Source organism: Dermacentor albipictus, chromosome 2 (genome assembly GCF_038994185.2).
Source record: "Dermacentor albipictus isolate Rhodes 1998 colony chromosome 2, USDA_Dalb.pri_finalv2, whole genome shotgun sequence".
NCBI classification, from domain to species: Eukaryota; Metazoa; Arthropoda; class Arachnida; order Ixodida; family Ixodidae; genus Dermacentor; species Dermacentor albipictus.
This window is the reverse complement of record NC_091822.1, coordinates 166,348,713-166,376,433: the sequence shown is the minus strand read 5'-3', so window position 1 is coordinate 166,376,433 and position 27,721 is coordinate 166,348,713. Positions and strand designations below refer to the sequence as shown.

The window sequence follows — 27,721 nt, the reverse complement described above, 5'->3', positions numbered from 1 at the left end:
TTTGCCCAACATGCTACCCTCATGCACAATATCGCAAATCTATTTCTGCATTTTGCAAAGGAATAGTGCCAAGAATACCTCAAGAAGAGCTATGAAGTAACATTGAGAATACACATATTCTTAAAACTATTAATAGCAGACTAATTGCTCCTTAAAAATTATAAGTTGAGAAATATAGATATTTCTACCTACATCACATTGTTGCGTGATCATAACCATTATTTACCAGAGCACCAAAGATCATAGATATGTGTATGTATTTTTTGTATAGCCTTCTTTCTTAAGCAAAACTTCTATAAAGTTTTAGGTAAAACCGTTCTGTCATCGCCAGCAGCACAACTTTTGCAAGTACCGTAGAAGAATGCGACTTTGTGTGCAGCTGTATCTTTGCAGCGCCACATTTTGTGTTTTGTTGTTGTGCATGCAGCCATGGAAGGGACAAGCCAAGATGTGCCGCTGAGTGTCGACAGCAGCCCACTGGGAAGTCAGGAGGAGGAGGAGGCACCCCTGTTTGGCCTATTGGACGTGCTGATCCTTCTGGCGTTGCTGGGCTTCGCCATCTACTGGCTCTTCCTGAGGCGCAAGAAGGCCCCCACCTTCGATCCAGCCGCCATCAAAACATTTTCTATTGAGTGAGTGCCTTGTCGCAATTGCTTAACTCCTTTGTTGCTACGCCTGTAGAAATAGAATCAATTTGATCGACAAATTTTCTACATGTTGTTATGCATTTCTGTTAGAATTCTTTTACCAGCAACACCATGCACTGTCTGAAATAACAACTTAACCTTAACTATTTGTCAGATTTGTAAATTGAAATTGAATGAAAGAAACGGAATAATGTTTGACCACCACAACTGATGTATTTTTCACAGAATGTATTCTTGCATTGGGAGGAGTGATAATATTCAGCAAGAAGAACGAGGTCGGCTGTAAAGATGCCAGAGTCGCTTTTCGACTTCATATACCCTTCAGCTGCTAATATTTGGAGCCCTTGTCGGTGGCTGTAGCTGCAGCTAAACCTTTGGAGCAATGCTGAGTGGAAGTTCTTGTGAGATCTATCCGCACGTTGAGGAAACCAAAAGTGACTTTACTCATGTCTCGGGACACACAGCCTACTTGTAGCATCCTGAATTACTTTTCACAGCCACCTTTAAGCTTGAGTGCTTCTTGTGTTCTTTAGAATTTCCATTTCATGGCTGGTGACATTTTTTACCTTGTTTGCCTTCCCCTTTCACTTTGTGGTAATTCTGTCACTCTTGGCAGGTTGACTCGGAAGTCCCAGTTGCACTTGCTTAATGGAAACTTATTAGTATTTGTGAGCTACACAAGCTAAATTGCAGGCAGCGCTGCTGTCCTGAAAGTATTTAGCGTGGGTAGAAAGCGTGCTTTAGTGTGATTATTTTCTTTCTTTTGCAAGGTCGTTGAATGATGAATTCTTATGACTTGCATGAGGAAATGCTGTGCGAGATAGAGAAGCCCCCTTCTGCGTGTCAAAAAGACAATGTTCTTGCAGGGAGGTGCTTTCTTAAACTTTTGCCCATTTCCAAGAAAAATGTGAATGTTCCAAAGTATGGTCACACCAGGTACTTCTCATTCCACTTGCGTCTCTCTCTTAATTGTTAGGTGATTAATATTAAAAGCACGAAGTGTGTAGCTTGCATTACGACGACAGGAAGACACAATTTCCTCATCACGTGATTAATTTTAGAAGCACCAAGTGTGCACATTGCGTTATGAGGGCAGGAAAACACAAGAACTGGCTTGTTGTGGGCAAATTTGAAGAGTCGTTTACTCAGTATTGAAACTTGATTGGTAATTTCAGTTCACCCCGTTGATGTCCCCTTGTGTGGTTTGCACCCGATGTGGTTGCTCAATGGCTATGGTGTTGGACTGCTGAGCACGAGGTCGCGGGATCGAATCCCTGCCACGGCGGCCACATTTTGATGGGGGCGAAATGCCAAAACACCCATGTACTTAGATTTAGGTGCACGTTAAAGAACCTCAGGTGGTCGAAATTTACGGAGTCCTCCACTACGGCGCGCCTCATAATCAGAAAGTGGTTTTGGCACGTAAAAGCCCATAATTTAATTTAATTTAATTGTGTGGTTTGTGCTTGTGTAGTCACCATCATTAACAAAAAGGTGCCAATGTTCCTACCGAGATGTCGGAAGTACTAGAGTAGTATAGTGAAGTTTAATACAGAAAAACAAAAGCCATAATATTGTATTTTTTTTTTTACGATTTTGCATAGAAGCTTGTCTATTAGACCGAATTAGTTTCACATTGTAGCAATGAGCGTTCTTGGCAGAGGTACCTATTGCTGCTCACACCATTTGTCCTTGCGTTAGAGGTATAATGTTGTCGCTTTCACCATGTGTCCTTGTGTTAGCTTACTGCGCCATAGTTTTCGTTTGGATATGAAGCACTGTGTTGTAACACCACTCCTTTATCTGTACTCATTGAACCTTTCGGGGCTTACGCATATTCAGACGCAAGTGCTTGCAGTTAAATTCCCTTTATGTGTCTCATAGCAGTGCTGGAGGCTGAATGTTTTATTCTTGATTTCAAGTGCATAAGTTTGGGAATCAGCTGTAGTTACCGTGGCTTCATTTTTTTTGTTTGCTATTCTGGTTCACACTTCCATTAATCTTCTCAATTGTTGCATTGCAATGTTCAAAAAATGCATGCAAGTAACTTTTGATACTGTCTCCCTTATCTCTAATCTGTAGCAGAAGTGCACCAATCTGAAACAGCATCCTTGTGAGAATTAATATCACAGTTTCATGTGCAAGAGGCACAGCGGAATTTAAAGTTTGGAAATTAATTGCTCTAGAATGCAGTTTGTTTAAAAGCAAGACCTCTATGCTTTATGTTCCTTTACATTGAACATGTCTCTCTTCCAGAACAAATATACAGAAGGCTGACAACACAAGCTTTATCGGAAAAATGAAATCAACGGTATGTTGCATTTGCTCAAAACCTTTCATGGCATACAGCTTCTATTTCATTACTGTAATTTTGAAAGCCTTGTTTTAGCAGAACCCTTCAGTACAGTTTACCTATAAGTTTGGAAAAAAGCATAGTGAAATTAAATAATAATTTTGTTCTTGATTATATACCAACTTTTTCCATTGGTGTATGCAGTCTGTGAATGTTGTTGCAGTCCACTGAAAATTGTTGTGTTAAGATGTGGCTTAGCCTTGGGGCTAACTTTGATTTGAATTAACTTTGCTGCATTTGAGAGAAAAGGCTGAATTCTACCGACTGTAGGAAGCATAATGACAATTTAGGGCCTCGTAGCTTTTACAGATATTGTAAAAAATTGTTCAGGTTCAAGAAAAGTTGAGGCACAAAAATGAAAAATTTATTATTCTAAACCAAAAATGGACACCGCGCTTCTGTAAACTGCATCTGTTAAGAGCATCTGAAGTGGACACAATAGATATACAAGTTTACAGCTTACTTTGGTCCCGAGGGTTTTGCAAAAGTCTTGCTTACAAAATAGGCCTATCTTTCTGAGCTGTGTACAGCACATCAATTTTGCCCGCTATAGATGTCTCAATAAGTCGAAACATTATGGTTTTATTTTGTTTTTATTTTTGTGTGCCTATAATGATTATAAAAAGAAAATCTGCTTGCTACAGTTGGTCATTATTACCATTTTCTTTTAAATGCAACAAACTTAATCAAATTTAGTGCAGTTGACCACAAGAAGAAAATTTCTTTGTGTATTTAGGTAGGAGCTCGTAAGGTAAAACTTCTTCTTAAGTGGCATGTTAGCTGCTGATTTGCTGAAAGCGTTGAGCCGTGCAGAAAGGTGTGCTCTGCTTGGTTTTTCCAAATATTGTGACTGAGCTCATGATTTTCCTTCCCCCTGTGCAGGGTAGGAACATAGTCATATTCTACGGATCACAGACAGGCACAGCAGAAGAGTTTGCTGCTCGTCTGGCCAAGGAAGCCAACAGATTTGGTCTCAAAGCTATGGTAGCGGACCCTGAGGAGTGTGAAATGGTGAGTCTAAAGTACAGCTGCGTTTATACCTGTCTAAGTTTCGTAATTAATTACGTGCACTTATTGTATTCTGGCCAGATTGCTTACAAAGTTCGGCCAAGGGTTATGTGGCCTTGTGCCTTGCCGCAAAGCCAGAACCGTAGGCAATATTAATGTACTGGGCTTTGGAAGTTTTAATGCTCTTGAACTGAGAGTTGTAGTGACCATCCTACATACAAAAGGGGGGATTTCTTCCCTGAAGTCTTGCTTTGGGTTGCCAGTAGTGTTGGTTTGTTTTTCTATAAGTGTTTTAAGAATGTTGAGTGTTCGATTGTTTATGCAGGTTTTAAACATAAATAATTTATATAGCGATAGTAACTTCAAATTGCGGCCGAAACACTAAATTTTGACTGAGAGTCCTAAATTATAATGGATTGGTCAGCATTTTGTCTTTTTATGTTTTAAATGTTCCCAGACGTTTTCCTTGTTGTTTTTTAAACTATAGCTTTAAGTTATCTTCTGTGGTGGCAAGTTAGTGGTCGGAATGGGAAACTGTTTGTAGTTTTTTCAAACTATATCCTATCTCAAAATTGTGTTTTGCCTCAAAAAGCATCCTTGATGTATGTAGATAGCTCACTAATGAGCGCTTAGGCAAATCTTTAGAAGCAGCGATAAATGGAAGTACACGCATTCCCCTTAGGATAAGGCGGTATGAGGCATTGAACCCAGCCTGATGTCCCTTGAGGAATTTCATGGGGGAAATTAACTAGCTAATGATGTAAAAAAGAAAAAGAAAGAGTCACTAAGCTTCTGAAAAAGCCACGTATTCATTAAGCTGACTAAAAATTTGCTAGATTTAGTGACTTTCTCACTATGTTACCAGCACTGTTAAAGAGGGTTGCAATTAGGTGTATGCATTATATGCATGAAACTGTGGCAACCTTGTCGGCACTTGTCCTATTTAGGAGTGGCAACGGCTGTCCGTGCCTCTTTCTTGTGACGTTGGAAAGTGACGTTGGGCAAGCACTCTGACGCACATTCCTTTCAAGAACGCGTGCTGCTGACACCACCTCCGGCTCCATAGCACTTGGCAGCAGCTGCTTATGTTTGCTGTCGCAGTACTTGTGTGTGCGTGCGTGTGTGTGTGTGTGTGTGTTATTCCCCCCTGATTGACATTGATTAATCCCTAACTGGCTCAAGTGGGCCTGCCGTCTGCACGTGGCTCCTTGTGTCACTGGGTCAGGATGATTGCCAAGGATTTCACGTGGTGTTGAGGTCATTACCCAACTCTGGCGGCAATGTTGCCATGTGTCGCTAGAGTGTGCTATAGGCTAGTCATAAGGTCACGTTTCCCTAGAAGCTGCATGAGGTTTTATCATGTGAGGCGTCAGATTTCGTAGTTGCAGGGAGTTTTAACTGTAGATCAATAGGCTCGCGTGCTTTGAAGCGGATGTATCTCCGTGATTCAGCTATGTAGTAGCACAAAAAAAAGGCATTGCTTACAATTGCAACTCTGTTCAAGTTGCTTCTTGTCGTTCTAATGCATCAGTGTATCTTTGAGAAAGATGAAATGTTGCTGCAGTTATTGGTGATGTGAACACACACTTTTGCACAAGGAAAACTGCAAAGGTCTCCGATATGTCTCCTTTCTTCTGTTTTTCTTATTTGCCGCAGCTAGATAATTCTCAGTGGCTTTAACAGCACATGCAGTTGTTAGCCGACTTTTAGGTTTTGCTTTCTCGTTCGTGCTTGGCAATTTGATGCTGTTGACCTTAAAAGGAACACTGAAGAGAAAAATAACTTGAGCTGCATTAGTAAATTAGTAAATACCACAAAATTCACATTAATGTGAGAAAAGGCTTTGTAATTCATAAAAGACATAAATATGAAAGACGGGTGGTGATGATGGCTTGAGGTGGCTGGATTTTGACAGCGCATGCTCAAAGACTAGTCAATTTTTTATCGATAAAGATGGACTGCTGTGTTCCAAAAGAGCCAAAGACGGTAAAAGTTATTGCAGCTGAAGTTGCAATAACTTTTGCTGAGCTACAATGGCCCAAATATGAAAATTTATTTTGAAGTTCATTATGTCACACTAACATGCTGACGCTGGGGCTCTGCTGCAAAATTATAAAAACAAAAATGAAACTTTGGCATTAAATTTCTAATTTAATAATCAACCTACTGCCATGAAATTAACACAAACAGAATTTTGAAGGATCACTTTATTAGTCTAAACTGATCCATGTTTCTCTTTAGTGTCCTTTTAATATGAAACTGAGGCTGTAGGAATGCTGGTATGGATATGCTATACTTTCAGCATGCATGTGGGAGTGCTGATTGGATTAGGAATAAGTATGCATGTACCTCATATGTGGGCAACACTAAGAATTGTAAGGAACAGCTTCTAAAATTTTTTTACCTTGTTGTCTTGGCTGTCCCACTATTAAGGGGGGACACCCCACTTAAATTTTCATTTTTTATTTGTGGCCACAATTTGATAAAACTTCCATCACTTATGTATTTTGACATGCTGATTTCAAATATTCAATTGGTTTTCCCATGTAACAAGTACTTTTCAAAATATAAGCAATTCATGTTTTTTTGTATGGACTAATTTGGAGGCAAGTTCTCTCTACAATGCTGGCTGTTAATGAAGGAGGCTGGCACATCAAAATGATGTTGAATGATCAGAGCTTGCAGTGCTACAAGAATGAATGTTCTAAACTGATTTATGCCGAAGTTACAGCATGTCAAACTTTTGTAAGCAGAAGGCATTAGTGAAACCCTGGAGAAATTATTACTTTGTCAAAATTTCTGTAATGATATTTGTGCACATTTTAAGCCTACTGCACTCCCAATTTGTCCACCTTTCTGACGAAAAAAGAATTATTGCAATAAGATGAGTAGAACCAGAGATATTGTCACTCCAAAACTACACTACCATAAAAAATGTCGTTTTGAGAAAACGAGAAAAAACATTTCAGGACATGTTCATGGTGATTACGGCAAATGCTTGAATACTAAATTGATCAAGGATGATACAGGGGTCTAACCAGGCAAGAAAAACTTTCGCTTCTTTAAGGGGGGACACTAATTTAAATAATGTTCATGATGTTTTCCATCAATATTCATGAAGCTTTCCATTCTTGTTAAGACTTTTGTGCTGATTTCAAATATGTAATTTTTCCAATAGGCCATTTAGTTCTGAAGATAAATGAAATTCATTGTTAATAATTTGCAGAAACAATAGGGGAATAAATGCGCTACGAAATTCGTATTGGCACATGCCTGGGTACTAGAAAACATAAGGATAGGATAGGAATAAACTTTATTTGTCCAGCAGTTGATGTTGGTGCCCGGGGCTAGGCTGCCAGTGGACCATCGCCCGAGGAAGATCTTTCGAGATCCTCGGCAACGGCCCTGGCCCGCTGGACGGCCCACTCCTGGTCTTCGGGTGCCTCGCTGAGGAGGGCGGCTTGCCATCTCTCAGCGAGGCGCCCCGCTTCAGAGGGTTCCGCTGTTGTATTCCCCCTGCCTCTCTGTCCTTGTTCCACGTGGCGTTGGCATTCCCAAAGCACATGGGCCATATCAGCCCGTTCGTGCTCGCACCACGGGCAGCCGGGCGACGGGTGCAGCGCGGGCCACAGGCGGTGCAGGTGGTAGGGGTTGGTGAAAGTGCCCGTCTGCAACCGTCTCAGGTCGACCGCCTGGGACCTGTCTAGACGCCCGTGGGGTTCTGGATATTTTCTTCTTTCTTTCCGATAGTGACCAATCACCTCTCTGTACGTTGCCGGAAACTCCCTGACATCGCAGTCGGCGTCCGCGTGATCCCCAGCTCCGTCCGCCGCGATTTGTGTTGTATTGGTAACAACAGCGGCCGCGCCAGACGGGGTGGCAGCCGCCGTCGCCGTCGCTCCTCCGCTGGGGTCCCGCACAACAACGGCAGCGGCTGCCCTCTGGGTGACCACGTCGCGGCGGGTAAGCTGCCTCGCGACGAGGTGGGCGCGCTCGTTGTGGTTGGGTGGAGTGTCGTTGCGTCTTCGGCCGTTAGCAATGTTGGTGTCATAGTTGCTGTTACTGCCAAGCTCCCCGACGTGCGCGGGGAACCACTTGAGGGACTTGTTTGTAATGGTGCCGGATCCGAAGTCCCCGGCCCGGGCGTTGAGCATACGCGCCACATCCGCGGACACCCAACCTTTGATGTAATTCCGAATCGCTGATTTGGAGTCGCTGATAATCAGGCTATCCTCTGCACCTCCGTGGAGTACCGCGAGGGCTATGGCCATCTCTTCCGCTGCTTCGGCCGACGGCAGCCTCGCTGATGCCGTGACTCGGATCGTTCCCTTTGTATCTATGACGGCCATGGAAAAGGCGGGCGCCGCCGCCGTCGGTCGGCCGTGTTGATGTTGCCGTTGTTGCTGCTGCCGTTGTTGTCGTAGTAAGAGTAAGGGTGGTGGTGCTGGTAACTGCGGCTCGCCTCGCACATTCCCTTGTAGCGGCGGTGGTGGTCGACTTTCCTCGTCGCCATCAGAGTCACCGACTGGCCGCGGGTACCTCGCTGCATCGACGAAGAGGACGCCTTCTTGTCTTCCATGCTTCTCGAGGATTGCTACCGCCCTGCGTATACGTCTTTGCACGTCATGCACCGGGTGCATATTCTTCGGCATGTTTTCCGTCTGTATGGCGTCCCTGACTTCCGGTAGCAGTGATTCTTTCAGTCCACGCGCCTCGTGATATCCAATCCCGAGCAAGTCCAGGATTCGTCTTCCCGTTACGGTGCTCGACAGCCTCTCCAGCTGCGCGATTCTCTGCGCCTCGGCGATCTCCTCGAGCGTGTTGTGTACGCCCAACTCGAGGAGCCTGTGGGTTGGCGTGTACTGGGGTACTCCCAGGGCGGTCTTGAACGCCCTGCGGATCGCCACGTTCAGCTTGTCGGTTTCGCTCCTGTTCCAGTCGGCGTATGCGGCGACGTACGCTATGTGGCTCAGCGCGTACGCCTGTATCAGCCTCGTAACGTTTTGTTCCTTCATTCCTTTTTTCTTGTTCGCGACCCGCCGCACGAGGTGTGTGGCGGCGGCCATTTTCTTCTGCAGTCGGGCAACCAGCTCGCGGTTGGCACCGTTCTCTTCCAGCCACAGGCCGAGCACTCGCAACTTGGACACCGTCGGTATTTGGGTCCCCTCCCTCGTCGTGACGCGGACGCCCAAACGACGAGCGTCTAGCACGGCCTGCGGAAGGGGTCCTTTCTTGCGCGGCCTGTGGAGCAGGATCTCCGACTTGTCGGGTGAGCAGACGAGTCCCGTGTCTTCGAGGTGCCGCTCCACCTCCCGGACGGCCCGCTGCAGTCGGTCTTGCATTTCGCCGACGCTCGTGTTCTCCGTGGTCCACACCGTCACGTCATCTGCGTATATGGTATGATTGATGCCCTCGATCGCCTCAAGACGCTCCGGCAGGCCGATCATGACGAGGTTGAAAAGCATGGGGGAGAGTACGGAGCCCTGCGGCGTTCCCGCACCACCCATTCGGACCGTTCGTGGTGAAGCCCCGTCGATCTTGACTGTCGCCTCGCGCCCATTCAAGAAGCTGCTGAAATATCGGTGGAACCTCGCCCCGAGATCGAGTCGGCTGATCTTGTCCAGTATGGCCATGTGCTTCACAGTGTCGAAGGCGCTCTTGAGGTCTAGCCCGAGTAGGGCGCGCACGTGCGTGCTCGGAGCGTTCACGACCTGTTCCTTGATCTGCAGCATGGCGTCCTGCGTTGAAAGGCCCTTCCGGAAACCGATGATGTGGGTGCCGAAGGCGTCCTGTTTCTCGAGCAGCGTCGTCACTCTGTTAAGGCAGGCATGCTCCATCACTTTCCCGACACAGGACGTGAGGGAGATCGGCCTCATGTTTCGGACCTCCAGTGGTTTGCCCGGCTTTGGTATCAGTATAACGTCCGCGGTCTTCCACTCTTGCGGAATTCGGCCCTCCTTCCAGCACGCGTTGATGTACTCGCAGAGCTTCTCGATGGCGTCGTCATTCAGGTTCCTCAGGATCTTGTTGGTGATCCTGTCAGGACCGGGCGCCGAGTTGGTCTTCAGAAGCTGGAGGACCGTTCTAATTTCCTGCACGGAAAAGTCCGCGTCCAGCTCTTCGTTGGGAGCCCCGCAGTACTCTGGGTGACTCTGCCCTTTAGGGCGTGCGAGGTGCGTCTGCACGATCTCTTCCGCGAAGGCCTCTGGGTCGTCCTTGTACTTGTGTCGCAGCTTGGCCATCTCTGTACGGGTCGCCGTTCTGGTGCTTGCCGGGTCGAGCAGGTGCCTGAGAATCTTCCAGGTGCGTCCAACACTCATGTTCCCGTTCATCGTGTCGCACAGCTCTTGCCATTCTTGCTCGCACAGGCGGGTGCAATGCGTCTCGATCTCCCGGTTTATTTCGGCGATCTTCTTGCGTATCTTCCTGTTGAGTTTTTGCCTACTCGCTCTCCGTTGCATGGATTTCTTGGCCGCAACAAGATGTGCCAGCCGGCTGTCCACTCTGGACGGTTGGGGAGCGCCGTCGCCCACGGCTCCGCGGGATCTGTCTGCCTCTTCTTTGGGTGGTTCTTGTCGCCAGTCCGTCCATTCGATCTCATCAGTGGCTTTCTCTACGTCCGCGAGTAGCACTCTGCACCATTCGCTGATGTCTTCGATCGGGCCCTCCTTCTTGTCTTGCTCTCTATTTTTCCGGAATCTGTCCCAGTCTACGATTCTGGCCTTTCGGCAGACGACCTCCTCGTTTTTATCCTCTCCCACGGTCACGCACAGGATCCTGTGGTCACTCCCCAGGTCCTCGAAGGAGTTCGACCAAGTGACCACGCCCGCGCCTGACCAGACGGAGAGGTCTGGGGACGTGTCGCGGCACACTCCCTGTCCGATCCTGGTGTGCGAAGCAGGTTCGTTGAGTACAGTCAGGCCGAGCTCGTCCATCAGTCCGGCTAGCCTCTTCCCTTTCGGCGAGTCGGCTCCGTATCCCCATTGCGTGTGCGGCGCATTGAAGTCTCCGCATATCAGCAAGGGACTGGAGGCGGCCTTGGCCATCGCTTCGCGAAAGAGGGCGTCGAAAGTGTGAGTGCGGTATCTTTGCGAGGGGGAGCTATATACGTTGAGCACGAAAAGGCCGGTTTTCCTACATCCAATACTCGGCACGACTTCGATCAGTACATGGTCTATGTCCGACTCTTCGTGGAGCACGAGTTCGTGTTCGATGAAGGCCGTCCCGCGCTTAACCAGGGTGCACACCCTGGCGTCCCTTCCCATGGATTCGTAGGGGGGACCGCACGTCACATAACCCGGAAGCTGGGCCCGGTCGAAAGGTTCTTGCAAGGCAATCACGACAGGAAGTTTGTTATTGGCAAGCGTTTTCATGTATTGTACCATCGTTGCTTTTTTGTTTTTGAAGCCCCTGCAATTCCACTGCCAGACTATGCGTCTGTTGTCGGACTTGCGGGACGCAGCCATGATTGTTATGCAGAGGTGTTGGGGGGACACAATCGTCCGTGCGTCCCTCCTGCCCCGGTGTGGGTGATGTTGGCGTTGTTGTCGCTGGCGAGGATGGCCGGTGCGTTTACCACTTGTGACGATGGTACCCCGGCCCTTCCAGGCAGATGGTGATGATGTTGCTGTTGCTTCAGCTGCTTCGTCCCGTGTTCCAGATCTTCGATTCGCTTATTCATGGCCGCGAGTTGGGTGTTGACCGCTGCGTACTGCGCGTTCCGTCCCGCGTCGGATTCGTTCAGCCTTGTCAGGAGTATGTCAAACATTCGCTCCGTCTTGTCCGTCAGTTTGTTTACCAGCTCTTCGATCGCGTCTATCTTTCTGGCTCCTGACCTGGGTCTCTTCAGTGCTTGTGCGTGGTCCAAAGACTCTTCCGTAGGTGGCGTATCGCTTGTGCCCTTGCGCTTGGAGCCCGCCGCTGCCGGCGCTTCTTCTTCGCCGCAACACATGTCCATCTGCCCTACTTCGCCTCCTGTCGCGGTCGCATCGCCTCGCTCGGCGGCCTCGCGGGAGGTGAAGGAGGAGATCCTCTCATGAGGGGATTCTCTCATGCCCTTCAAGATTTCGTTGAGCGTTTGTTGTAGCTCGTCGATTTTCCTCGCTGATTGTTCGTTCTGCTTTCTGGCCCTGCCCAGCTCTTCTCGAAGTTCCTTATTCTCTCGCTCCATTTTCTCCATCCTCGACGCCAGGAGGGAGTCGGGGGCTTCCCTCGTGCTGACAGAAAGTGGGGTGCTCTTTACAGAGTATGTATTTCTTTCCGCGACTATGTCGGACCAGGTGACCTTGCGCGGCCCTGTCTGTAACTCGCCATGTGTGGCCCGCACGCCGTCTGGCATGGGGCGGTTTCGGTTTCGGCTTCCACTCCGACTCCGGCTTCGACTTCTGTTCTTAGATCTGTTACGACTTCGGCTACGTCTTCTTATCGGCGAGAGGGATCCGGATCTCGAGCAACTTCGGCCTTTTCCCTGCGCCATACTGTACCCCGATGGTGATATGGTCCGCTGAGGGGCCTTTCCTTCTTCCAATGTGTGTTCCCTTTCTTCTCTGCTTCTCGCCCGCCACCTTCTCTCCTTCACTATGTGTGGCAACTTATATTTTGCCTTGCACATTCGGTCGGCCGTGGGGTGCGCCTCGCCGCAGATCCGGCACTTTGGCGTGCACTCGTGTTCGATGCTCGGGTTCTTCGACCCGCAGGCCGGGCATAGTTTGATCTCCGGTCTAGGGCATACGTCGGGTCGGTGGCCGAGCCTGCCGCACTCTTTGCAAAAGTCAATCTGTTTCCGATACAATGATACTCTTATCATGATGCAATTGAAGTAAGCCCATGTGGGGACTCTGTTTCCCTCATACAGCAATATCACGGTGGTCGTACTGCCGAGCCGCTTGGCGTATGTTAAAGAGGGGTTTCTCGAGTTCACCAGAGCATGCATGAGCTGGTCTTGCGTATACTTCAGGGGAATGTTGCGGATAATCCCTTTTGCCATTTGCTCGGGCGCCGAAACGTACGCGTTGGTCTCGTGCCTCTTTCCGTTGATCGTCAAAACCTTGATCTTAGCGATTTTCGTCGCAGTTGTCTCGTCCGGTGTGCTTATCACCAGGATGTTTTGCATGGGATTGGGACAGATCGTGATCATCTCGTCGTCGCCCACTACCGCTTCTTTGCGTATCGCCTCGTCGAGACTCGTTCCGCACGTGTTCCTTATATTCAGCCCGTCTTTCGGTCGAACAATTATCTTGATATCATCCCTGGGTAGTCGGGGCATCCTACTTGCTCGGAGAACTTTGTTCACTATGCTTCGGCCCCCTCGGGGCATCGGGCTTCGCGAGCGGGTGTCGTCCTTTCCCGCCATCTGGGTAGCGTTCGTGCGGTGCCTTCTTCTGTGTGCAACTTCGATCCAACCGTCCGCAACGCCTTCAGCGTCTTCTCCCGCGGAAACGCGTTTTGCGTCGTTGGGTCCGTTATCCGGTGTTTCTCCAGTTCCTGCCTCGTCTATCTCCATCTCGGTGGTATTTCGTTCAATCCCCAAGTCCAACGAAGAATGCGCCAGGCCCAACCGTCGTTAGGCCTGGCCGCGCTCACACGGGACTCGTGCGATTATCGTGCCGTAAAAACTCGCAATGTTCACGCTCACCCAAAAAGTTGGTATCCCTGGGTTCGCGATGACTTGAACTTTCAGATGATATGCCGCTTTCTGGTGTAGGACTCAAAAAAACGGCGGAAACACTCATAAATCGATGGAGCCGAGAAGCTTCGGCTCCCACTGGCGACTTCTTCTTCTTCGTCTCCCTAGAAAACATAAGGAACATAATGGTAGGAATACTATTGATATATCAAATATTAGTAATTTTATAGCAATTCAATCTTTACTGTTCGAATTGTGGCTACCCTACTGTCTGATCTAAAGCAGAATTGAAAATTTATAAAGCATAAATTCCAAAATCTGACCCTACATTGTGTACAAGTGAAAAGTCGGTGTTTTCAGAAAACGAGAAAAAAAAGGATTACATTCACTTATAATCAAAAGTACAAAAATAATTTTGCATTATTTTGCAGTGAAAGTGGCTAAAAGCCACCAGGAATGTAGTCGCTCTGACCACGGCCACCCAAATGCGGCAAATGCGGCAAAAACATCGTTTAGCGCCGTTCGCCGATTCCCGGTGGCTTGCATCGCGCGCGCGGCAAGGTTGTCGTTCACGCGGGTCGAGCTCCATGCCGACGCGATATCGCCGCAACACGCGCACGTGATAACGATCTTTACGGCGAGGCCAGATTACCGTTCGCTTTTGCCAACTGCGACGCTGCCGCCGCACACCTTGCACTTGACATCAGTCCGTTCACGGAGTCCTACTGAGGGTAGCGAAGCCTGCCTCGGCGTCGACTGGCGCGGCTGCAACGCCGTCGGCGCGAGCGAGCAAATCCAACACCCGCATTGTTGCTGGCGTTGACGCAAGAACTCGAAGTTTTTTTGAGCATTCATCTCCCTCTGCAACATTGCAGTGTCACGCCGAACGCGGGCGCTGTCCGTAACGATTTCACTCATTTGTGAGCTGGCTAGGCCTACTTCGGCATCGTCCGCGGTTTCGGCATCATTTGCGGTTGGCGGCGAGCTACTCTCGATGCTTTCAGAAGGAATGGGGCGCTTTTGAAAGTTATAAGCTGATCGCTTCTTCATTTTGCCGAACTTGTGCCTCGTGGCGAACTTTCCCGGTGGATCGGACATCGTTGGGCATATGCCAACAAACCTACGAGACGCGCAGTCGCGTCGCCTGCGGAGTGGAGCAGACGATGGGAACCTCGCGCAGCCAACCACAGCACGCGTTTTTGGTCACGTGCGCTAGTCAACGAATCGGATAGCGCGTTCGGGCTTTTCTTTCTCCCCGGATTTCAACGTCACTGGCGTACCGACGGAGTCACTTTTGGCGGGAAATTAAAGAAGGAAAGCTTCTCTTTCCAACGAGACCAAGATGGCTGCGATCGCGCGCGTAGAAAAACAGCTACGCGCCGCGATAAAAAGGGCTGTTTTTGCGCGGAATTCAGCTCACAGTGATGTTATAAATTGATATTGCGGACGAAATACTCTTCCCTTAGATTCGAAACTTTGTGAATTAAAGGAATATTAGTTGTAGATATCGAAAATTTCGTTTTCAAAAAATCGATTTTTTCGCGATTTTTTCGCCGCAAAGAGCCGTGTCCCCCCTTAAAAGGAGGAATGGGCTTAAGCCTATGCTTTTATTTGGGGCGTGCGAATAGTGATTTTTGAGCCCGAATCGAATATGAATCGAATAGTGCCAGAATCGAATATCAGATAGCTTTCTAGCAGTTTTCAAATAATGAACAGCTGTTATCACAACTAATATAAAACAATGTTCACATCCTAGTATCCTTAAAGTTAGCAAGCTTCTGTCATTATTCTTCAAGCTTCTGTTAGTATAAATGAAGCATTGTTTATGAAAAGCACAAATAGAGCATTGGGAGCAGAGAAGTTGTTTCTTCGCATGCACAGGACTCTTCAGAGAGGGCGCTGTGTAGCCCATAAAGTAACAATTACATAGCCTGCTCCAATACACAAGCTCTCATGTTTTATGCCTACACTATGCCCATGGGGGTGAACATTTACGATACTTTTGCACAAACTTTATGTTTAATTTGGCACAGTTGGCGTTTTGAAACATTCGAGAGGTATTAGAAAAATATTTTCATTTACAATTAGTGGCTATTCGATTTGTTATTCGAACGTTTCGAATATTTGCACACTCCCTCATTTTTTTTGTTTTTTTTTTGTTCATGCTTTTCCTACAACATGATAATGTTCATGGGAATGTTGGGTTTTTCCATGTAACTGTGAAGTACTTAAGTGACGTGGCGTGTGTAATGAGAAGCGCACTGTGTTGATTGATGGATGCTTCTTCGCAATGTGCAGGAAGACCTGACCAAGCTGCCAGAGATCACAAACTCAATGGCCATCTTTTGTATGGCAACGTACGGTGAAGGAGACCCCACAGACAATGCGCAGGACTTTTACCAGTGGCTTCAGGACGGCAGCGTAGACCTGCCTGGAGTCAATTATGCTGTGAGTAGCGCACTCCAGAGGCTTCCATGTGCTACCATGTCATAAATTGCTGTCAGCCAGGTGTTGCAGTAGCTCTGTGTCCCCAGGGGCCTTCTGAATAAGCATGGTGATGTCAATCGCACTCGTGAAGTTAAAGTTTTCTCTGGTTGGGAACAATAATGTGGAATAAGACTCATGCCAGCCAAGGCTGAAAAATTATTTCAAACTTGGGATATTTCGGCCCCCGCGCAGTCTAACTGCTGTAGGGTCTCAAACGTGCTTTTGGTACCAAGGAACAATGATACAGTAGTGCAGACAATCACAATGGCATTTATTGCGCCTTTCATACACCAGTCTAGCCAGCCAAATTATTAACAATAGAACATGCCGATGGGTGCACGACAAACAGAGGAAGTTCGACTCACTGTGACCAGATAGTGAGTGAATATGTTTGCTCCCATGCTGGACACCAATGCCTAATTGTCTGCATGTACGATCATGCGAATGGCAGCGCGAATGATCATGTTCGTCCATTCCGGTGTTCTGCTCCTAAGCCTTTTGCGGGATGGTTCGCGAACGGGATTGTGCCGCGAACGGCCAGCGAGCGCATGATACGTCCATGCAGCTGGCCGATCCCAAGCCAAAGAGGAACAGGCTACTACTCCCTTTTGCCCCCGAGTAGCCCCGCCATTAGGGGGCATTAGCAGACACTCGTGCCATCTCTCATACTAGTCTACAACCGCACTGATTGCCACCAGCATAAAGCCACACGGCGAAGCCAGATTACATTAAACCCAAGCCATGTGAGGAAAACAACATCAGGGGAGGCTTGAAACTCGAATGTCCCCTAACTGTGATCATGCCTCCCCACGTAAGGACTGAAACATGGTTTTTGCAGCTTGTTAACTTAGGTGGACACCTCACGTTCTTGTGGGCATTAAAGACGTCATCTGGTTGTGCCATAACCAATTCACTCCTGGAGAGAAAAATGGCGAATGCTGTGTACAGTTGTGTAAATAGACACACTTTCTTTTGCGATTTTGACGAGGTGTGGCTCTTATGTAAAGGTGGCCCACTTAAGTAAAATATTTCCGTGTAAGCGTAATCCCTGCAATCTATTGTACCAAAATGGTAAACGCAACAGTTCTCGTATTGCATATATTTGCTCACACATGCATGTCACGCACCCGGTGCCCGTCTAGTCCATGCCGCTGTTTAACTAGAGGTTTGACAGCATACTCGCGGATACAGATTCTCTCTGCGCCTTCCATGGCGTTAGATATGACTGCGGGAGAGGTCGCCATCTTGCTGCCGAGCAGTGCGGACGTGTTTCGCATGGGCTGCCGACTTTCGACCGATTTTTGGCAACTTTACGGACTACGACGACCCGGGAACATCACACCGAGGTCAGTGAAGGTGCTGTGCACCTAACCGCTACGTTTTTGGAGACAAGACCTGCTCATAGCCAGATTTCGGGCACTTCTCCCCCGAGCCGCACGTAGTCGTGCTGGGCCTACTTTAGGCCTAACGCGACTAGGGCCTCTCCCTGCCGCCGCCGGCGAAGACCGCCGGCGCCGAGCCAGAATGGAATGTACCGTGGATGGGGAGGATATCTCCCCGGAAGAATACAACAACGAAAAGCTCTGGACCTCTGCCATCAAGGCCCACGACCGCGTCCACCCTAGGAAGAAGAATGCGACGCCGCTTGCGTCATCCATCACGACTGACGACGGTAACGGCAAGGCCGCCGAGAAAGAGAAATCGGCTGCTGGCCGACCAACAATCAGAAGAAGGAGACCGCTTCCTCGCCTCCCGGCCACGGATTATAAAGTGGTTTTCAGACCGAAAGGAGGCCTCGATCTCCGTTTCCACACCGCCACCACCCTCCTGCAAACGGTATGCCAGGGGTCCGACACGGACATCGCTACAGCTCGAAAGCAAGACCAGGTGCGTGTCAACCCAACCAATAATTCTTTCACCGTGAGCTCTCCATCGGCGGAGAGAGTCAAGAAATATGTCAGTCTACAAAACCTCAGAATCATCGACCAGATATACCCTGTAAATGCTTACATTGCGGCCCCGGACGAAGCCATCAAGGGAATCGCCTACAGCGTGCTCGAAGACCAAACCCACGAGGAAATCCTCGAAGACATCCAGGACCTCAACAAAGGGTGCCAAATTGCAGACGCAAGAAGGCTAGGCAAGACCTCATCGGTACTAATAACCTTTACTGGAACCCAAAAGGTACCCAGCCAAATCCGTTTGTTCGGAGGACTATACTCGTGCTACCCCTTCCGTGCCAAAACGGAAGCCTGCTTTAACTGCCGACGGGCCGGACACAGAACCGACGTCTGCCCGAGGGAAAGGACCAACCTATGCAACCGCTGCGGGACGCAACACCCCGCCAAGGATAAACCGGACTGCACCCCAAAATGCATCCTGTGCAACGGAGATCATTTCACGGGCGCCAGAAGCTGCAAGGCCCGCTTCGAAAGACCCCACTACAGGGGAAGAAAACCCACCGAAAGCCAATGGCAACGCGGACAACAAGACAGCGGAAGACACCATTCCAGGAGCCGGGAAAGGTCTAACTCCAGCCAAAGAAGATGGAGAAGCCGGAGCCGCTCCATCTCCTTCCCTCCCCTCCCGAAAGCCGACAGTCAAGAACGCCCAAAACAGGTGAGCTGGAAACCGCAGACCTCCCTAGAGAGAGATAGCAACGCAGAGCTCAGGGCTATGATTGAAAGACAAAATGAAACAATCAAAGAGCTTAAGGAAATCATTGTAAACCTACAGGGTAGAAACTCCCCCCAGAAGGAAACACAAAGCTCAAAACAACGCACCCCTTCTACGATACCCAACAGCTCAGTACCCCCCTCCGCGGCATCCTCGCGTGCCTCGTCACCACAAAGAAGCCCCCCGGCTAAAAAGAGAACGATCGAAACGGTCAAAGACGTGGAAAGCCCCACCATAAACGATGTAATTCACCTAATCCAAGGCATGAACACCCGGCTTGATCGCATGGAGGAGAAGATGGCAGCAACCGAAGACAGAATCAGGGCAGACATGAAGGAACAAATTGGTGCATTAGCTACGCAGCTAAACGGGCGCATGGACGCCCTCGAGACCAGACTAAGCCAAACAGAGGCTACCGTAGCCACGATAAAAACTCAACTCGCAGATCATGCTGAGCAACTTGCAGCGATCTCACTATCCAAATCCGGTCTCATCAACACCCAGGTACAAAGATCAAACCAATATGGAGGGAAACCTTAAGGAAATCAAAATATGGCAGTGGAACTGCAGGGGCTTCCGCCCAAAGCGGGAGAACCTACAACTCCACATCCAAAACTTAGACAAGCCGGAAATACCGGACATCATAGCACTGCAAGAAACGCTAACTAAAGCCAAACTCAGAAACTATAAAACGTACGAAAAAACGGGAGCGCAGAACCCGCGTGCGGCCGTCTTGGTCCACAGAAACCTGACCGCTGTCGAACACGAAATTGACACGAAGGACGCGGACTGCCTCCTCGTGGAAATAATTCCACAGAAAAGAGGACAAGCGAGCCTATTTATTCTCAACATATATAGCGCCCCCAGATCGAACCACCCCCCGATAATAGAGGCAGTTAACAAAACACTCAAGCTCTGTGGACACAAGCCGCTATTAATAGTAGGCGACTTTAACGCCAGGAACACGGCCTGGGGCTACAAAATAAACAACAAGAAGGGCACCGCCATATGGAATTACATACAAGACGAAGGCCTAACATTACTGAATGATCCGCTACAACCCACGCGAATAGGAAACAGTGTGCAGATGAACACCAGCCCCGACCTCACGCTCAGTAAGAACATGGGAGAAGGGAAATGGAGGAACACCGCCTGTAGCCTAGGCAGCGATCATTATATAATCGAAACCACCATCCCGGCCACATCGCTAAAGAAGAAAGGGCGGAAAGAGATCACGATCACCGACTGGGACAAATTTAGACTCATCAGAGCACGAGACGAACCCACCACCATAGATGACCTCGACAAATGGGTTGACCAGCTAGGCAAGGACGTCAAAACCGCGACCAAAAGCATACCAGTCACAGCAGAAACACACGCAATAGACAACAGACTACTACACATGTGGCAAGCACACGAAAGCCTTCAAAAGAGACGGCTCAAACAAAAACACAACAGAAGACTCAAGCTCAAAATTACTCGCCTAGTTAAAGAAATAGAACAGCACGCACAAGAGCTGGTCAAACAACAATGGGGTCAAACATGCGACCAGATGAATGGAAAACTGGGCCTAAAAGACACGTGGCACCTACTCAGGTACCTCCTAGACCCTGAAAATTGTAAGACGGCACATAACAAGAACATCAGCCGCATTATACACGAACACCCCCTTCAAGACGACGAACTCCTCGACGAACTCAGGAGCAAATATGTAGATACCTCCGACAAGGAAACGCTTCCCGAATACAAAGGACCTCCGAATCCAGGAATGGACGAGGAAATAACGACGGCGGAGGTGAGGGCGGCGCTACACAAACTCCGCACATCCTCTGCCCCGGGAGCAGACGGAATCACAAACTGAACCTTGAGAAACCTGGATGAGGAATCAATCAAAGCTATCACAAAACTCTTCAACCAATGCTGGGAAAAGGGCAAGCTGCCGGCAGCGTGGAAACACGCAAAGGTAACCTTCATACCGAAACCAGGGAAGAGCCTACAAATACAAAATTTGAGACCTATCTCCCTCACGTCATGCCTGGGCAAATTGCTAGAACACGTGATTCTAGGTCGCCTGCAAGAACACATGGACAAGCATGAACTCTTCCCCAGCACAATGTTGGGCTTTAGGCAACATCTCTCCACACAAGACCTCATGCTTAGACTATCGGAGGAGGTCATTAACCCTATTCACAGCAAACGAACCAAAGCAATCCTAGCTCTGGATTTAACCAAGGCATTCGACAAAATCAAGCACGAGGCTATCATGGAAGCCTTTTCAAATCTAGGAGTAGGCGAGCGAGCCCACACCTACGTCAAAGCCTTCCTATCCGCTAGAACGGCGGAAATACGCTTCGGGTCACTCACATCCGACCCTTTCACACTGGGAAGCAGAGGAACGCCGCAAGGATCGGTACTCTCACCCCTCCTTTTCAATGTCGCGCTCATATCCATGGCACAGCTGCTCGAAGGAATACCAAACCTATCGCATTCCCTATACGCAGACGACATTACACTCTGGGTAACCAAAGGGAACGACGGAGAGATCGAGCACCTACTGCAAACTGGAGCAGACGTAGTCTCGGAACACGCCAGAAAGATAGGATTATCGTGCTCCCCGCAAAAATCTGAACTTCTCGTCATGAGATACAATCCGCGAGGCCATACAAAAACCTCAGTCCCTATAGAAGTATACGTGGACGGCACCCTAGTTCCCGAGGTCCAAACGATCCGGATACTAGGTATGCACCTACAAAGCAACGGCAAAAACACAGTGACTATCAACAAACTTACAGCATGCGTGAACCAAACCAACCGTTTGATCCGACGCATCGCCAACAAACACTTTGGGATGAAGGAAGTGGATCTTCGGCGTCTAATCCAGGCTTTCGTGCTCAGCCGTTTCGTGTACTCCCTCCCATATCTCAACCTGTATAAAGCGGAGAAGGAAAAGGTAAACTGCCTCATAAGACAAACCTACAAGGCGGCGCTCCACCTGCCGAGATACACACCAACTGAGAGACTCCTGAAACTGGGCGTCCACAACACGCTGGACGAACTAGTTGAAGCACACAGGACAGCCCAATACGAAAGATTAACCAAGACACCTGCGGGAAGACACATCCTAAGGAAATTAAGCATCCCGTACGAGAGCACTCAAACAAACGTCGGGCCCATACCCAGAGACATCTTCAATCGCCTCAGGGTTGACCCAATCCCAAAGAACATGCACCCGGAGTATCACAGCAAACGGAGACAGGCCCGGGCCAAAGCACTCCAGAAACACTACGCAAACCACGAGGAGGCGGTCTACGTAGACGTAGCCGAACTCGGAGAACGCGACGCTTTCTCCGCAGGGGTAGTAGGAAACGACCTCAAACCTATCACCGCGGTCACCATTTTTGGAAGGCACGCGGAAGAAGCGGAAGAAGCCGCGATAGCAATAGCTATCACAAATACCGCAGCCAAAATAATTTTCTGCGACTCCAAGACGGCAGTGCGTAATTTTGCCAAAGGCAGAACCCACGAACCGGCGCAACAAATTCTGAAGAAAATACATTTCACGCCCCGCCAGATCAAAATCATCTGGATCCCTGCGCACTCGTCCCATCCCGGGAACGAAGCGGCTCACAATTTCGCCCGAGGACTCGTCAACCGGGCAGTGAGCCAACCGATCCTGCGAGGAGCAAAAGAGCGCATGATAACCTACCACGAAATTACGCAATACTATAAAAACGACAGACTCGAATACCCACCCCCTGACAATTCCTTAACCAAAAACCAGCAGGCGACGTGGAGGCAACTCCAAACACACACCTTCCCCAACCCGTACAAACTATCCATAGTCTACCCAGGGACACACTCCCCTGAATGTACGCTATGCGAGGCCGACAAAGCCGATTTAGCACACATCTTGCACGGATGCCCTGAGCTCAAACCTAGAGCCGAATGGCAGCTATCCAACCGAGAGCAGTGGGAGGCTGCGGTGACCAGCTCGGAACCTGCGGTTCAACTGCAGGCCGTGACCTGGGCTTTAGAAGTCGCCGTAAGACACGGTCTGACGGCCACCTCACGAAGCCATCATGACTTCCCACATCTAATCTCCTAAATCAATTTCTGTTGACGAATTAAAGTTTTTACCACCACCACCACCTGACTGCGACATTAATGCTTTTCACGAGAATGTGTGAAGAGACCGCATGCCACATGTTTAGGATCCAAGAGCAGACAACGTGCAGCAACACTGCTTTCAGTGGTCCAGTCAACGATAGTGATGTTTCTTTTTTTTCAGCTCAAAAATAATTTTTGGCACCAAGTTGAGGTTTCGGCTCTTACATGAGCGTAGCCCTTACTCGAGTGTATACAGTAAGCATCATGAGGAGAAAATGGCAAAATATTGAGACGTTAAATTATGGCTCAATCGTTTTCACTTCCAAAAACTGCTTATCTCATAGAAGGTAAAGTAAACAGTGTTACTGTTTCACTAAATTCATCCATGTTCACCATATCATACCACAACGCCATGACGGCATTCTTGGTGCAATGCCAAGAACACCGGGCCTCTTCAATTTTCGGAGTTCTGGCAGCCTGCTGGCAGCCAGACAGCAGCCAGCTGGTTCTGGTCCTGATAGGAAGTCATGTGGGCTGGCATCCCAAGACAACCCAAAGCTGCCCGAAGTTTGAAAAATGGATTGCTGGGACAGCTGGCTGCGAGATAAACGTAAACATGCTACTAGCATGGCAGCGGCTGGCGAGGCTGGCGTGTAGTCTGCATAGTCGGCCCATTTAGGCGTTGCCAGCTTGAAAATATATAGTTGCACTCGGGGATACGATCACCTTCACAAGATTTCGCGACACTTGACACAGGATGCGCACAGGCCACCTCACTGTGCGGACTGTGCAAAAAAACGGACCCTGATGCATCCAGTGCAAGAAGTGATTGCATCCTTGAAAGCGATCGCTCGAGCATGTTTGCTGGCAGTGATCACATTGCCCATGGGCGGCATTGATGAGTTTGTGTTTTGTCACCATTTGACAAGACACGAAAAAGCAGGATATTGGGTACATCTTACACTCATTAAATTTTGTGCCGACCTGCTTGGGCTTCGATATCAGAAAGCTTGTTTCGGCTGATGGTGCTTCTCTTCTGCCCCTGTGCTGAAGGAGCTGGGGATGCAGCTAGTGTACGAAAATGCACGCCGCCTGTGACCAGCGAAAAGTTTCCCTTGAAAAACAGTATTGGTTGAGATCATGAGAACAATAAGCTAACGTACGTGTAGCCGTTACTCAACCAGTGCATTAATATCAATGGCCTAGTTAGAACACATCGGTTTTGAGCTGCCACCCGAACATATGGTGGAGTGAACGTTGGCTATAACTGTGATGTCTTTGCTAACTGCAAGAAAAGGAGATATCACCGCATATACCTGAATGGTGTGAAAAGGGATACCACCAGAGAAGGATGAACCAAAAAGGCACCATAATGAGCGGGAATGAGTGTCCACAACTTGCACGTAACACGTTGCATATAGCATGCACGCATGAGAGCGCGGCGTGCTGTTCACAACCGGGAAGAAGCCTTCACAACACACACAAACACACACAAACCTTTAAATGGTTCGCCGCCGCTCATTTCACACAGTTTCGCAAGGCGAAATAGTGCATTAGAACCTTAGAAAGATAATGCTGGAAGTAAGGAAATTCAAAGGTGACCGTAGCCATGCAGTTGGCTAAACGAGGTAAAGGTCTTCAAGTGCGCACGTTGCAATCCGTCAAGCCGCCACAAAGATGGCATCGAGCACTCGTTGCCTCTGTTTGTAGTCTGCTAGCCAGAGAACTTCCCGAGAGGAGCCCGACCAAACCTGTCCTGGCAGCCCACAGCTACCCAGAACCATCCAGCCCGAGTAAAACAAACTTGCGGTGGGTGGAGCAAACCGAGAAAAATGAAGGCACTCTGGCTGGCTATGGCAGCTCGTGGGTAGCCAGAAGTGGAAAATCGAAGAGGCCCACTGTCTTTAATATTACAGTGCCAGGAATACTGTTGCCCATCGACGCGTCTGGTGCTAGTCACAGGAAATGTGAAAGTGAAAGCATCTTCGAAAGTGATCGTCCAAGAATATATGACCCAAGTTTTTCTACGTGTTGGTGCACGTAAATATGCTTACCTGCGATCTGGTCAGTTTATATCTCAACCATTATCGTACTGTTGCCACATATAGGTGAAATTACAGTCAATGCATACGCCTAATCTTCATCCCCTGGCAACATAAACAAAAGTTGACTGCTCTGCGATAGCCGAATGACCATGGTATTTTTCGCAAGTCATTGTTCAGTGCTTTCCCCACTTAATCACCGCCTTCATCGGTGCAGACATAGAGGGTGGAATTTGCGCTGCTTGAATCAGCTTGAAGAAGTCACTTTGACTGTGTCGCTATTTAACACATGAATGAATAAACGCTGGATGCACAGAACCAACACTGACGGAACTGCAGCTTTACACTGGCTTGGCAGGCTTGGCTTGCTTTGCAGTTTGGGCGCAGTCAGTGCTTTGCTAGTTTCAGTTTTGAGGAGGCGCTGGCAACATAGCGGACGACCATGCCGGTGCATATCAAAGGTAAAATATTGCTGTTTATGCTAGACTCGGAGGTGAAGTTAGCACGTGGCCCTGCTGGCACAGTGCATATTTTTGGACGGCTCATTGCTCTAAAGGTCTTAAATTTTTGGTCGACCTTATGCATTTTTTCACTGAGGCCAGTGGCATTGCTGTGAAGCAGTCAGAATTATTGGTCAGCGAGTTTACTACGTTATTTATGCTCGGGATCTGTACATGTAGCGTACCAGACATTCACTCGCTTCCTATAAGGGTGATGTGCTTTCCTGCTTCCTCAATTTTTGTTTTATGCGATGTTTAAGAGAACATCTGCCAGCTGTACAGGAACTGGGTGTTTAATTGCGACGCAGAAAGCGCACGTGTGTGCCATCGACACAGGAACACGACAGATGTTTGTAGAATGGATGGTGCAGATGTGTCTAGTGTATTGTTCTTGTTAGGATAGATTTTATGCTTTCGCTCTTCTTCACATGTTTGACTTTGGTATTTGTCATTCGATTGTTTTTTTTTTATTATTCATTTTTTGACTCTGAATGGAATTTACCATTTTCACTTTGCCTTCAACAGTGTGTGCTAAGAAGGCGCCGGAAATATGCGCTTAGTACGCGAAGCTACACAGGAAACCTCTTGTACATACTGATAGTCACCAGTGTTGCTTATTTTTATTACATCTGGAGAGGTTCCGAGGGCTCTTATTGAGAGACCTGCTACAGTTTATAAATTGTGAGAAATTTGTAGAATGACCATAGAAGCCACATTTCACCACCCTCTGCCTATTTATGTCCACTGCAGGACCAAGGCCTCCTCCAGCAACCTCCAATCGCCCCTGTCTCGTGCCAGCTGGCCTGCAAATTTCCTAATTTCATCAGCCCACCTAATTCTCGGCCGTCCTTGACTGCACTTTCCTTCCCTTGTCACTCCTCCTGTAATATCATATCATGTAATGTCAGAGAAGCTGCATTTGTGTGTGGCTAAAGTTCACAAGCATAAATTTTCAGGCATAAGGTGGGGTCAGCTATCGTAAGACAGGGATAATTGTTGATCAAAACCTTTGTCCTGCAGTGGACATTAAATAGGCTGATGATGAAAGTTTGCCGGCGTACAATTCAATATTTTGTTAACTGGTAATCCACGTGTTTTCATTGTGACTTAATTGAGTTAGTGGTCGAGCCTTGATGCACACGGGTAGCTTAGAGGTTGATGAGGGTAGCTACATGGGGTTGTTGTTATGGCCTCTGCTACTTTGTTTTAGTGCAGGCAAAATGATAGGAACACAGAAAGGCACATTACACAAACAGACAGCATGGTTTGTTTGTCTAATGCGCCTTTCATGTTTCTGTTGTTTTGCCTGCTCTACAACAAAGTAGAAGATGCGTGTTACAAGGCTTACCTATAAAGCTGCTTCGGCCATATATGAGGTTTAAGGACTTTCATGCATCATAAATTTTCTCCAATCTTTCAAGCTTTTTGTCGTGTTCTCCAAATGAATGGGTGTTTTTATACATCAGCAAATCACAGAATCGTTTGTACAGTCGCTGACCGATAAATCGCGGACCGACAATCTGGACATGTTCGGTAATTCAAACAGCTCTGCGGCATTGCCAATGGCCCCATAGGCTTCATGTGTAAAGACGACCGATATTTCGGAGAGCCGCCAGCTCTACATTCGATTATCCGGACTCCGTCCGTGGCTGCAGTGTACGCCAACTCTGCCACCGTTATCTCCTCTGGCAACCTCAACGAGACATCAAGTATGGCCTCAAAGATTACATGCTAGATCGTAATCTCTAAGGCCTTGCCTTTATCGCTGCTCTACGCCTCTGAGATTTAACTACAACTGCCCATCTCGGAGGCTTTGCCTGAATTGTGAGGTCGCGTCAACATAGCAGTCATCACATCCTTTTCTGGCACCCCCACACCTGGCCCACTATCGCGTTTCTATTTGTTGAGTTTGCCTTGTGCACAGCGTTCTGCCATGCTGTGCTTGTTTGTTTAGTTTGCATTCCACACAGCACTCTGCTGGCTCAAACAAGTGTTTCTTGTGAAGTTATAGATAAGAAAGGCCACGTCAAATGGCACTAACGGTGCCCTCGCAGTCCGAATTAGCCTGACTCCACAACTGAAGAGGCTAAGCTGCTGCGTTGTGGTATGCTGCCGCCTACCACAACGAAGTCAGATGTGGACATCATTGATGACCTGCTGGGCTGCGGTGTGCCGATTCCTGTCTCCGTTAGATTTCAGTTGAAGACTTTGCAGACGTCGACAGCGCGATTTCGTTGTGGGCTGAACTGAACGATGACGAAATAATTGAGCAAGTT

General features: G+C 48.4%; 1 protein-coding gene across 5 annotated transcripts in view; it reads left to right on the top strand.

Moving 5' to 3' along the window:
• LOC135910652 (NADPH--cytochrome P450 reductase-like) overlaps positions 1-27,721 on the top strand; it is a 58,510-nt gene that overhangs the window by 8,753 nt on the left and 22,036 nt on the right. For all 5 annotated transcript variants that reach the window (XM_065442674.2, XM_065442675.2, XM_065442676.2 and 2 more), the window contains 4 exons: positions 428-632; positions 2,904-2,958; positions 3,883-4,011; positions 15,932-16,081. In XM_065442674.2, coding sequence (XP_065298746.2) covers positions 430-632; positions 2,904-2,958; positions 3,883-4,011; positions 15,932-16,081 — 537 coding nt within the window. In that variant the 5' untranslated portion in view covers positions 428-429. The remainder of the gene's footprint in view (positions 1-427; positions 633-2,903; positions 2,959-3,882; positions 4,012-15,931; positions 16,082-27,721) is intronic.